This window comes from Diabrotica virgifera, chromosome 4 (genome assembly GCF_917563875.1).
Source record: "Diabrotica virgifera virgifera chromosome 4, PGI_DIABVI_V3a".
Taxonomy (NCBI): Eukaryota; Metazoa; Arthropoda; class Insecta; order Coleoptera; family Chrysomelidae; genus Diabrotica; species Diabrotica virgifera.
In genome coordinates, this window is record NC_065446.1 from 32,222,453 (window position 1) to 32,237,281 (window position 14,829).

Here is a 14,829-nt window from a genome sequence, read left to right on the forward strand (position 1 = left end):
CTGAATCGAAATAAAACATCAATTGCCTTTCTTTCACTTCTATTTTTACTCAGATTGTGAGTACTAAGAACCATTTCTTGTATCTTGTATCCTTTAAGAAGGAAAACAGAATGTGATTGAATATTGTATTGTAGGATCCCTTACGTTTTCTATTTCGTCGTCTCTTTGCCTTGTAAATTGTAGAAGGTAGAGATGCAAGATGTTAACAAATAATATGGTTCTAATTAAGGAAGGTTTCTAGATTTAAATTATAGGGGAGTGCATATAGATTTTCAGTTCGGAAAAAATCAAACAAGATAGAACTTTTTGTAATTTCATTAAGAAATGTTTAATAAACAACATATCAAAAAGTTCTACTCGAGAAGTGGGTGCTTCATTTTTTATTAAACAAATGAACTACGAAATTAGATGTTTTTTAAATAAGTCAGAAAATATAAATTTTAGAAAAAAACTGACTTGACCATTGAAAAATTCAGAAAATTTTACAAAAAAACCTTATATAAAGAATTTTCTAAAATTAAATCTGTATCTTCTATAATTTTTTATTTATAACGCTAAAGTCACCCTTCTCACAAACATTGGCGCACTGTAAACTAGCGTTCGGCGAAGGGCACGGTTGAGTTATTTTAATAATTCTTTAACTAATTGATCAAATAAAATTTTACAAATTGAACATGAAAGAATAATAATTAAGCTATCTTATGGTTATAATAGAAAGAAATAAAATGTATGGGCATAAGTACGGTGTGGGCGGAAAGTGTAACTAATACAATTTTTCTTATAAAACTCTCAATTTTGCACAACTGACCTTTCAAGCATCTTACTAAATGACGTTTCATTCAAAAAAAGTCTCAAAAATTTAATTCAAATGATATGACGTCTCAAAAATTGTAATTTTTGAAATCTTCGTAGTTTTATAGAATTACCACCACTTTAAGACGGTATTACTCAAGTTTGAACAGATCTATTACAGTTTTTTATAAGTGCTTTTTTTAAAGCTTGGGATGTAATCTTTAAAATGCACTAAATTATTTTACTTTAGAAATTAAATCAATATTTCCTTTTAAGAAAATTAAGAAAGATAACAAAAATGTAATACAAAAACCGAAAAAATGTTTATACAAAGTGATCAAAACTTTTTTCTGTAAAACTTACCTAAAATACGTTTAATAATAAGCTTCAACAATAATAAATGTTCAGCCAAAAATTTTTTTAGGTCTTATACAGTATGTCTGCGTAACTTGGAACCTATCGATAACTTTTTTATTATCAGTTTAACGAAAAAAAGTTATTCTTTATAAAATACTCTGCATCGTATATAATCTAGGATACAATCATCAAATATCAAATTTAATTAATGTTATATGAGGTATGTCAAAAAATATGAATTTCACTCAAGAGTAAAGTACCTTTACATTTCCCAATATCGAAAATTGTTATTAAGAAAAGTTGTTTGTAATTAAAAAATATGTTTCAGTATTAAATTTCATCTTTTTATTTAAAATATGAATAATAAAGGCACTTAACTCTTAAGAAAAATTCATATTTTTTATATACCTCGTATAAAATTAAAAAAAATTGATATCTGATGATTGTATCTTAGATTTTAGACCAGGGAGAGCATTTTATGAAGAATAACTTTTTTTCGTAAAAGTGATAATAAAATAGTTATCATAATTGTAATAAAATGATGATAAGTATCCGTAATTTGAGAAAAAATTGATTTTTTTTTCGATTAGAATGATGTAATTGTATATTTAGACTAGTTTCTAATGTCAAACAACTTTTCATAATAGCATTTTTTGATATTCTGGAATATAAAGGTACTTTACTCTTTAACGAAATTCATATTTTTGACATAACTCGTATAAAATTGATAAAATTTGATATCTGATGGTTGAGTTTTAGATTTTTGACTATCCAGAGCATTTTAAATAACTTTTTTTCGTAAAATTTATAATAAAAAAGTTTTCCATGTGGTTTCTAGCTACGCAGACACACTGTATAAGAGCTTCTGTATAAGAATTTTCAAATTGCAATGCCATATTCAGATTCAGCATAATCAAAAACAAAATATAAACATATTTGATCAAAGTAAAATAATGAATTTATCGATATTTTTAAAATTATTTATACAAAACAATTGTTATTGTTTAAACAATTAATAAACAATTAGCGGCCAAATTTGCGAATAGAACTTTTTACTTTAACATGTATATAAACTAACAAAAAAAGTTTTAGAAAAATATAAGCTTGTTTGAATTTTTCCGAAACAATGCATGTTTTCGTTCTAATTTCACTCCCCTATTAGTGTATATTATATGTTTAATAGTGTATTTTGTATCTGAGATCTTCCTACTTTCTATTAACATATATTAAAGAGTATAACCGTCTTATTTTCTTTTTTTCTAAAGATATCGGGTACTTTCAAAAAACAAAATGTTCACAAAATATGAGACTACAACATAACATCGATGTATACCCACCTTTGTGCCTTTTCCTCCCTACAAGGTGTCTCAAACTTTTGTTTCGGTTAAAACACACGTTAAACTAACAAAAAGACATTCTCCCTACTTTGATCTTTTTATCTAAATACTTTGAAGAATACTTAAGTACTAAATTTTCAATTCACTTCGGTTTTAATCGCATGACCATTTTGCAAATTTTCTGTAGACGTTGACGTCAATCCTTCAATAGTAGTTAATTTCATGGTATTGCCAAACTTTTTCTCAAGGGCCCTCGCTAAGGGAGGAATAAACAAATTGGGGTCGTACGTCCTTCTGGGACGTTTTGACAGTTTGTTAACTGCGAAACTTACTAGTAGTCCTATTATCACTGTCAACAGGAGTCCAAATAGTCCGTTATACAGATAAGATACCCGATGAATCCATAAATACGTCCTAAAAATATAAAAATTAATAGAACTCCAAATATAAACTATACAACATAAACCATACAATATAAACCATACAATATAAACTATACAATATAAATCATACAATATAAACCATACAATATAAACCATATAATATTAATGATGTCTCTAACAAGTTTCACATTTTGGATTTGAAGTTTTTTGTAGATGATACTTCTCTTGTGGTCTCATCACAGATTTATGAGAAATTGGCATCTATTTTTTTATATTTCGATTTAATAACTGGTGTCTAACAAACTGATAACCTAATTTTAAGAGCGTAGGAGCAAAATTTCGAGCTAATGCTTTTTAAATGCATTCATTTCAAAAGTAATAACTATTTATGAAAAATTTAAACGCAAATGAAAGATTACATTATGACCTAGGGCCGAAAGTCCCTGAAAATCTCTATAATGTTTATTTTAATAAGATACAGGGGTGAAAAAGAGAATATTCAGTGTGATTTTTAAATATTTCATTCAAAAGAAACATTTTGTTTATTCTAAGGGACTTTCGGCGCTCGGTAATAATGTAATCTTTCATTCTGCGATTAAATTTTTCAAAAATATTTATTAGTTTTTTCAGAATTCGAAAAAAAATTAACACTATCTCCGTGGTGATATTTTCCAAATCCAACATTCGCTATAGCCCCCTCCGTGGCTCAGTGGTAAGAGCGCCTGAATTTGGATCGAAAAAATCCGAAAGGTTGTGGGTTCGAATCTCACCAGGGTCAGAAATTTTTCATTTATTATAAATTAATAAATGAATACAGTTTCTGTCCTTGTGGGACCGGTACTCACCGGAGGGACCGCAGACGTTCGGATACAATTTAGCGTCTCTTTGCAAAGACAATGACGTCGACTTTGCAAAGTAACAAGACACTTACTCAACATACACACTACATATGACACTTATACTCATGTTGTGACTGGCTGAATGACATAAAGTCCATGTCATTAAAAAAAACATTCGCTATCGTTGTAATACAACGTACTCAATAGAACAGAATGTGTTTACATTGACACGCCTATTAAATATTTGACAAGGCTTCACGAATATTTTTAGTTGTGTGTTAAAAGTAATATTGATACTGTATTTGATAAATAAATGATTTAAGACGCGAAATTAATAAAAGGTTACTTATTGTTTATTATTTATCGAATATCCAAGCATAGAATACGCCAGGGTATATTCTGTGATCCAAGTATTATGTTGTTCAAAATATCCAAGTATTATGTTGTTCAAAATTTTCAAAATTATCACAGATGATCAAAATTTATCTAAGCGTTCCAAAGTAACAGTAGTGGCGGATCCAAGGGGGGTGTCACGAGGGTCATGACGCCCCCCTCCCCCCAGACGAAAATAAATATCAATTCAATAACCCAACAAAAAGAAAAACCGAGAGCCGTCAAACAAAAAAAAATTTAGGCCCATCCAAAAATAATTGAAAACCCACTTATTAAGGGTGGTAAGTAACATTGTAGCAGAAAATAGTAATTAAATCATCCTCAATATCCATGAACCCCCCCCCCAAATTTCTGGATCCGGCACTGAGTAACAGTATATTATTAAAATTACTTTGTCACTTTTTCTCTTTTCTCGATTAATAGTTTTTATTGTATATTATATGAATTATTGTAAACACTGAATACATAGTTAGCGAAAAAATAATCCTATTAATTAAATTAATTAATAATTTAAGCGATTATACAAGTAACGGTTATCCAAGCACGTTCAAAAGCTGAACGAAATAGCCATCACTATGTTGTTGATGACAACGTCATTGTCAAATAATGTTTACATCTCCATACCAGTGACAAGTTTACTACACGTAATTTGCCGTGTAAAGAAAGGAAAAGTATGGATCATCATCATCATGCAACCTCTTCTGTCCACTGCTGGACATAGGTCTCCCCTTTTTCGCCACTCTACACAGTTCTGTGCATCTTGTTGCCATTTCTTGGATATTCGTTTAATTTCGTTCATCCAGCGTGTTGGTGATCGTCCTCTACTGCGTTTGTCTTGTTTTGGGCGCCAGTTAATTAGTTTTCTGGTCCATCTTGAGTCTTTTGGTCTCGCTATGTGACCTGTCCAATTCCATTTCAGCTTGGCTATACGTTCGACCACATCAGTGATACCTCTTCTTTTCCTTAGGTCTTGGTACCTTAGTTTGTCTTTTTTTGTCACGCCGAGAATCGATTTTCCCATCGCCCTTGTGCCGCTCGCATTTTTAGTGCTGTTGTTTTTGTGAGCGTGAGAGTTTCTATTCCGTATATCATAATAGGAAGAACGCATTGGTCAAATGTCTTCCGTTTCATAGCTATCGGGATGTTGCTCATAAAGATGTTAGTCATACACCGCCCAAGCAAGTGTTATTCGTCGTTGAAATTCTCAGGTCTGATTGTCCTTGCCTATTCTGTTTTCATGATAGAGATATATGTACTTTTCTTTCAATTCTACCACTTGATTTTGGATGGTTAGGTGATCGCTGGGAACTAAATTTGTCATAAATTTGGTCTTACTGATGTTCATTTTTAGACCTATTTTTGAAGATACGTTTTCTGATTCTTGTAGCATTTGTTGTGCTTCACCCAGATCTTCGGTAATACGTACTATATCGTCGGCAAACCGCAGATGATTAAGCATTTCTACATCTATTTTTATTCCTCTATTTTCCCCCTTTAGCATTTTAAAGGCGTATTCGAGGACCGTTATAAATAATTTAGGTGAGAGAGTGTCGCCCTGTCTCACACCTCGCTTGATACGAATTTATCTGGTGCTAGAGATAGCCGTAAAATATTTGCGCCTGCGCTCTTAAATATAGGTAGACAAAACAAAAGTAATATATTTTTTCTACGACCGTTTAATAATATACTCATTATTCGCTATTTTTGAATAGATAATAACACCTATTACTTTAACCGTGAGTAATAATTCATAACTCACGGGCTGAAGTTACTCGCGGGTCATTACTCACGGGTTGAAGTTAGATTCAAGTGGTGCATGGCACTTTTAATATACCTATTAGCAAATAAAATTACTTAAACTTGTTTATTTAATAAAATATTCATTGTAATTTATATCAACAATTAAATTTGAAAAATGTTTAAAGGATTTTTAACTTTAACAATGGGTTAGTATATTTTTTACGTTTAAATTTCAACATTTGACATTTTAAGATTGACGTTATAAAAAGGTAAACAATAAACAATCGGTATTGATTTCGTAAAATGACTTACGGATATGAAATTCATATCAATGAATTCTGTTTTACTTACTGTTCATTGTTTTGGAGAAGGAAGCTTGCCGAGTACTTATTAATTAGGTATATTTACTGGGAGACATAATTCATATGCAACGCTTCGTGACGACCATTTTATTAGACTACTTCAACTGTCAATATTGCCAACCTGATTTACATATACTTGGGGATCAGGATAGCTAACATTTCAATACCCCCTCTCAATTTATACAACATTTACATAAATAGTAAATTTGGATGAATTGTCGACTAAACAACAATCTTGACTCTAACCAAGTCTTGACAAAAATTGAACTAAATGAAATCATAAAAACATACTTATACATCCTACATTACTCAGGTTACAACTCATACCTATATAGAAAAATATTCAAAAAATAACTTTCATTAACTCAAAAAATATTAACATGAGAATATGATAAAAAATAAAAAAAGCAAACAGATAATTCACATGAGTTGTGCCTAAAGTATAAAAGTACTAATCTATAAAAACTTTCAACATTCTTGAATTTTGATCAAAGTTCTGAGACGTGAGAATATTTCATTTGAAGGAGCTTTAGTGAAAATATCAGCACAGTTTGATTTTGTATTTATGTACTGTAAAGTAATTACATTGTTTTCAATTAAATTTCGAATGAAATGATATTTTGTGTCTATATGCTTAGACCTTTTACCTTTAAATGAATTTGTTGCAATACATATAGCTCCCTGGTTATCTATATATAATATACTACCAGTTATTTTCTCGTTCAATAATTCTTCTGCTAAGTTTTTTGTGAACAATAACTCACAACATGTAACAGTTGATGAAATATATTCGGCCTCAGTACTGCTCAATGAAACAGTGCTCTGTTTCCTTGAATACCATGAAACTGGATTGTCTAGAAAATATACTATACCTCCTGACATGCTTTTTCTATCATTTACATTTGCTGCCCAATCTGAGTCTGAATATGCAAATATTAAAGGTTTTCTTTTTATATTTTTACTGTATATAAGACAGAAATTAATTGTATTTTTTAAATATCTAATAATACGTTTAGCAGCTTTCCATAATATATCATCAGGACAATCGAGAAATTGACTCAAATAAGAGATTGAAAACATTATGTCAGGGCGACTACCCAATGCAATATACATTAAGCTTCCAATTAATTGCCTATAAGGCACATTGACAGAGATTTGATTATTAGCATTAGTTTTGTCAACCTGAAAACCTGTTTCCATTGGTGTTTTGCTAACATTGCAATTCGTCATATTAAATTTCTCAATTATCTTATTGATTAAGGGTTTTTGAGAAATATACATTTTTACATCATTTTTATTTACAGAATATTCAAAATCAATACCCAAAAAGTTGTTTACACAACCAAGATTTTTTGCGTTAAACTCACTTTTTAAACTTTCAATAATTTTTTGAATCGAATCGCTATCTTCACCGCACAATAGGATATCATCGACCCATATACACATACACACATTTTTCTTTGTATAAACGCAACAGTCACTTTCCGCACTTTTAAAACCAATTTTGATTGCCCATTTGTTGAATCGTTGGTTCCAGCATTTGGGTGATTCTTTTAGTCCATATAAAGCCTTTTGTAGTTTGAGAACTTTGCTTTGTCGTTTATAACCCTTAGGACAATGAATATAAACATCATGTTGTAGCACTCCGTTGATGAACGCTGAAGGAATGTCTAATTGGTATACCTTCCAGTCGTTATTGAGAGCCAGTGATAATAAAATTCTTACACTTGCCATCTTAGCTACCGGTGAATATATATCTAAAAACACTTCTTCTTCATAACCCTTGGCGACTAAGCGAGCTTTTTTCGTGCCATCACTTTTTGTTTTAAATACCCATTTTGTATTTATGATTTGTTGATCATGAGGTATTTTTGTGGCTTCACTCCACGTGTTCATTTTTTCAAGACATTCTAGTTCTGTTTCTATTGCCTGCTTCCATTCATCCTCCTCTACTGCTTCTTCATAAGTTACTGGTGTTGATGTAACTAAGCAATATGCATAATAAAGTTCATAGTCTTTGAACTTCGAAGGTTGTTTTATTTCTCTATTGGAGGAAGTAATTTTGGTATTTTGTAAATTTACTGGTTCTTCATCTTGTGAATTAATTTCAGTAGTGTTTCTTAATGTTTGGACTGTACTTTCTTCATAATTTGTTTCAAATGTTTCCAATTCATTTTGGCTTGGTAAAATTTCCTCAACATTTTGATTATTCGACGATATTTCTGGAGAATATTTATACTGTGTTTCATCGAAAACAACATCTCTTGAAATTTTGATTTGCTTGGTCAGTGGATTCCAAATTCTATAACCAGCACCACTGTATCCAACCATTACACCTTTACTTGCTCTTGGTTCTAATTTACTTTGCTTTGGTAGGTTGTAGTACCATACTTTTGAACCAAAAATTCTAAGTTTAGACAAGTCAAGTCTGCCTAAGTATATTTCTGCTGGTACTTGTAATTCAATTGCTCGTGATGGAGTTCGATTAAGCTGATAAACAGCTGTTCTAACTGCTTCTCCCCACAAACTCTTTGGAAGATTTGTTTCTACAAACATTGCTCTTACTTTGTCTAAAATAGTACGATTAAGTCGTTCGGCTATACTATTCTGCTGAGGTGTGTACCCTGCAGTAAATTCTTGTACTATACCATGTTGTATACAATAGTTTTTAAAATATTTAGAAGACATCTCTCCACCTTTATCCATTCTTATTCTAGATACTCTCCTGCCTTCTGCAGCTAATTTTTCAATATGATTAATAAGATGTGATTCGCTTTCGCTTTTTCTTGTCATTAAATATACAACACTAAAATGTGAGAAATCATCAATAATTGATAAGTAATACTTTTCACCAGAAAATGTGGGATCTTTGGATGGTCCCCAAGTATCAACATGTAAAAGTTCCCCAACTCTAGAGGATTTTTTGTATATAACTTCTTTAAAAGGTTGCCTTGTGGCTTTTCCTTGTTGACACGAGTCACATAGTTTATCTGAATAGGGAAGTCCCAACAATTGTAGTCCCCTTCTATTTACGTGTCCTAAACGTAAATGCCATAAGTCTTTATCGCTATGCTTTGCTACTAAACTAGATTGAAAATTATTTAATTGAAAATTTGCGGCAAATAAGTTACTCTTATGTTTATAGCAAATAAGTTTAAAGTTCTTTTTTCTTATTTCAGCCTTATTTTCTTTAAATACTACTGTGAAACCTAAACTGTTTAGTTTACTGACTGATAATAAATTATATTCTAGTTCATTTAAAATGAGAACATCAATGTTAATAGGAGTTTCATTGTAATAAACTTTTAATTTACCTTTTGTACGAGCCGTCATCACTCTTCCATCTGCTATTTTAATGCCAACAGGCTCAATTTCAATAATATTACTTATAAATTGTTTATATTTATTGCTGCACATATTCTGTGATGCTCCAGAATCTATTATAAACGAAATTTGGCTGTCATCATTCTTGAGATTTTCAGCTGGTAGGGCTGTGATAAAACTTACTTCGTCTTCGGCTACATGGATATTCTGTTTACCTTGTGTATCATTATTGGCTCTTCTGCCACGGGAATAGTTATTTCCTCGAAAAAATCTACCTCGATTATTGTTTTTTCTGAAACAATTGGACACTAGATGGCCTTCAAGTCCACAAAATGAGCATCGGGGTTTTTTATTGTATTGCTTCGTATAAAAAGAGGATTCTTCACTTTCTTGTACATTATTTTTCAGCTTCAATTCTGCATCTAATAATTTTGCTTTAACGAAATCAACAGATAGTTTATCATTTGAAGTTTCTAGGACAGTAATAACGGTGTCAAACGTATCTGTCATTGTCAACAAAAGGTACAAGAATCTACAGGTCGAGCAAGTCTCGTAAATTTCACGATTGCGAGCCACGCTTCACGCAACCGTGTTTGCGTACTTGTGTTTCAAGTTGCGTGGTCGTACGGAGTTATATTTACCAAATTTAAATATAATCGTTTTCAAAATTAAATCAATATGTCAATATGGCTACTGGGCTACTGGGTGTAAAAGATAAATCTTATTCTATCTGTTCTTAACGAGTTTTAGATAATTTTAGTTGTATTTCTTTGTAATTTTGTGTTGTACAAAGATTAATTTAACATTTTCTCTGGAAGTATTAATTTAGAAAGATAATATGCTTCATTGGTGTTGTGTTTTGAAGTGTGAAATGTGATAAAGTCAAGTTAAAGTTCACTTTTAAACTGAACTAAATAAGGTATCTGAGAGACAACAATGGTTAAATGCAATACAATGTACAGGTTTTACTAGCGAAATGAAAATTTTCCTGTCCTGTCTGCTGTAATCATTTTATATCTGGTAAGTTACAATTACAACAGTAACGATTTTTGAAGATGTTAACATTTTAATCTTATAGGAAAACCAGCCGACTTAATAGATAATAACAATCTCCAGATTGGGTTCCTTCAATAAATATGGTCTATAAACACAATGAAATAAGTTCCCCAAAATCTAAAATGGAGTGGTATCAAAGGAGAATTAAAGGGAAAAATATTCATATTGAAATTATTTATAAGGCACTGGACTGTCTTAAATTCTACAATAATACTAGGTGGGTAAATGATTTTAGACATTTTTCATTAAGATTAAGTAGATTTTCATTCAGTAGATTTAAGACTTGTTTACACGGGTAGAGTAATGATGCAAGTACTTGATAGAGTAGAGTAACTCTACCTGTAAAAATGCTCAGCACAGTAGAATAGCTGGTAGAGTGTATAGTTGGAGTTAAAGTAGAGTGACTAGCAACCTATGGCAAAGTAACTACTCTATGACCACCACTACTGCCAAAATGTCTACTCGGCTGCACACTCTACCCATGGAACACGCTCAATTATGGCAGAATAGAGTAGGTAGGAGAGTACATGGGGGCGCTGTCATTCTGGCTGGAATTGTGTTTTGTGTAAATAGTGAAAATGAAGTTCACCGAAGATGAAACTTTAAAACTTGTAGAGCTATAATACGGCGAATACCAGTGTTTATGGAATTTAGGTAGTGTATACTACAGAAATAAAAGTTTGCAGCAAGCTGCGGAGGATGAAATCGTCGAAAGAATGGCAAAGGGGGCTTTGGAGTAAACAAGCTTAAGCAAAAAATTAAGAATTTAAGGTGCACTTATAATCAAGAGTGTTTAAAAATACAAAAATCGGTTTCACTATACTAGCATCAGTATTATACTTGTACTCTCCTCACGTGAATGGTATCAAGCCATTTTTGGTAGAGTACTACCACTACTCTACTCTCCTCAAAACTCTACCCATGTAAACAAGTCTTTAGAAACAGTGGAAAATGAGGTAGCTAGTAGAGTAGTAGTAGAGTAAAATATACTGGTTTAGCAAATTGCAATGTTTTAAGGTAATACAGTAGCGATAAACAGGTAGCCAAAACGTGTTCCAAGATTGTCAGTGTAATTTTGAATATTTTTTCGAGGCATTTGGCACACGTATTCGTAAAATAATAAAGAATGGCGGTACAGAGCCCAATTTGAAAAATATATTAATATGTGGAAATTACTCTGTAATTATACAATATTTAAAAAATGAGCCTGTACCGCCATTAAGAAGAACAAAAAAATACACTTTCTTCAAATAAACTTTTTTATCCGATGCCTAGATTTTGTGTAATTTTGGAACTACTAATGAAATAAAAAATTTTAGTAGTTCCAAAATAACACAAAATCGGATAAAAAAGTTGTATTTGAAAAAAGTGTATTTTTTTGTTCTTCTTAATGGCGGTACAAGCTCGTTTTTTTTATATTGTATTTAATTACAGAGTAATTTCCACATATTAATATATTTTTCAAATTGGGCTCTGTACCGCCATTCTTTATTATATTACGAATATGTGTGCCAAATATCTTGAAAAAATATTCAAAATTACAGCCGCAATCTTGGAACACATTTTCGCTACCTGTTGATCTATACTGTTTCCTCTTAAGATAGTTTTAATAGTTATTTATGATATAAGTATTAAATTTTAAGACGCGCATGTGAAAGTTAACTTGAAAAAATAATTTTATTAATGTTTTGACTTCCACATCAGATGTCATTGTCAAAATACAAAATATTCATTATTATTAGGTTTGTTCTAGCAAACGGTCAAACTAGTCAAAAACCATCAGCAAACAGTTGGTCAGTAAAAGAACATAATACAGTCACCAGTGCGATCCCCTCTACTCGCGCTGGTCCACTATTCGCTGATGGTTTCAAACTGATGCTAGAACAAACCTATTATTATTATACATATCATTATCTGTAAATAATATTTCTTCTGATTGTTAATTGTAAAGGATAGAAAAATTACCATTTATTTTATTTTTTTTAGAATCAGCTGAGAGAAGTGGTCTACAAAAAAACCAGGAAGGAAACGGAATATGTGGCTACGAAAGGCAAAAGAAAGGTTTACAAAGCAAATGTGACACATTTTTTTGAAATATTTAGGAATATCAGTAAATTGCATTAAAAAAATGTATGAAAAGATTTTGTTCAATAAAAATGTTTATATTTATCAAGGATGTATTATTTGGTATGGCCACATATCGTCAGTGATGTAATAATACATCCTATCTGTTTTTTCATGAGTTTTGTAAGAGAGACTAAAAACTTGTCTTAGGGTCACCTCCTGTTTTCATATGATATTTTTTGACTTGTTTTGTAGTAAATTAAACTATCTATGAACTACAAAACAAGTCAAAACTTACATATGAACACAGGAGGTGACCTTAAAACATGTTTTTCCATCTCTCATACAAAACTCATGAAAAAACAGATAGGAGGTATTGTCACATCAGCAAGGATGTACAGTGATGAGTGCCCTAATAACCGGCAAAATATTTAGTTGTGAGATAAAAAGAAATGAAACTAGTCGAGCTGGGAAATTTAGCGAAATTAACCTTTAAATTTACGTTATATTGATCCCACCTTTACACATATCGGAGGAGTATGTCAACTAAAACTGTCACTGTGACAGTGGTAGTTTCCAAACTCGTCTGATACGTCTGAAGGTGGTACACAATCAATACAATCTAAATGTATAAGTTAATATCGCTAAATTTCCCAGCTCGACTAGTTTCATGTCTTTTTATCTCACTACTTAATACATCTTTTGTGCTATTTTGCCGGTTATTAGAGCGCTCATCACTGTATTTCTGGTATATCCAGGGAATGTCTACAAAATATATTTTGAATGTCCAGAGAACATTCGTGGACATTCATGGAATGTTCCAATAAGACATTCAGGTAATGTTTAAAATGCTGGCACAGGATTTTCCTGGGATGTTCTCAGGGAACATGTTTTCGGGGATATTCCAGGAATTTTTCAATGTCTGTGTACCTTCTATGGACCTATATGGAATATTTTGGTGTTATTACCGCCGCACTCCACTTGCGATTTGTAATCAGGAAGATTGAACACATTGTTTCAAATACAAGTCAATCCATTTGTGACTAAATAATCATGGATTGACTTCTATTTGAAAGAATGTGTTCAATCTTCACAACTACAAATCGCAAGTGGAGTCCGGCGCTTAGGGCTACTTCCTCTTCGGTATTATGTATTATACTACAGAAATCAGGAACTTTCCTTCTAAATATATGTATGCATCTTGGCCATCAAACATATTCTTCCAAACATTTTTTTAAGGGGTCTTGTGGGTAAAAAAAGTGACTTTTTAAAAAAATTATATCTCGAAAACTAAAATTTATTTTTATTTATAATTGGAACATGTAAAAGTATAGTACTTAAGGTAGTCTCAAAAAAAGTTTCAGCCAAAAATATTCATTTTTGTAGAGTTTAAGTTTTTTTGCGTTGGCAGCATAACTAAGTCCAGTCTCATCTGAAATCAAAAAGTTTCTTGTAGTTTATACCTCTGGCTAGAATATGAACGAAGGAATTAAAAAAAAATGAAATTTGAAGATTTTACATAAGTTTAAACACATTTTTGACCCCAATTTTTCTCATTTTTAAAGTAGTTTTTTTTATAAAACAAAAATGACCTCATCTAATAAAAAATCCTTTGTTGATTCACTAGCCAGAGGTATAAACTACAAGAAACTTTGATTTCAGATGAGACTGGACTTGTTATGCTGCTCACGGCAAAAAAGGGCTGTTGTCGAAAAATTGCAGTCAACTCTACAAAAATGAATATTTTTGGCTGAAATTTTTTTGAGAGTACTATACTTTTACATGTTTCAATTATAAATAAAAATAATTTTTAGTTTCCAAGATATAATTTTTTAAAAAGTCACTTTTTTTACCTGCAAGCATTGATTATAAATATTCCTCTGCAAGACAACAACTTAACAAATTGTTGATTTCAAATTGTAACAGTTGTTTTGCAAAGTATGCTGCCCTCTTGTATTTTCTGTGTTATCTTCATCATACAATTACTTCATCTAAAAACTTTTTGCGATATATTCGCAACAACAAAAACAAACAAAACAAAAAAAAATAAAACAAAAGTTTAACCACCTTCACACCACAGAATCAAGCAATCAAGTTACACAAATTTTCAAACACCTCACAGCGTCTCAAGTACGATTGCGCGAATTGGTAAATATAACTCTGCACGACCACGCAACTCGAA

The 14,829-nt window shown here is 31.3% G+C and overlaps 1 protein-coding gene across 1 annotated transcript in view; it reads right to left on the bottom strand.

Moving 5' to 3' along the window:
• Nucleotides 1–1,104: 1,104 nt before the first annotated feature.
• Nucleotides 1,105–14,829, bottom strand: part of LOC114327881 (putative sodium-dependent multivitamin transporter) — a 135,699-nt gene continuing 121,974 nt past the window's right edge. Inside the window, exon 10 of the mRNA XM_028276598.2 lies at nucleotides 1,105–2,900. Coding sequence (XP_028132399.2) covers nucleotides 2,624–2,900 — 277 coding nt within the window. The 3' untranslated portion in view covers nucleotides 1,105–2,623. The remainder of the gene's footprint in view (nucleotides 2,901–14,829) is intronic.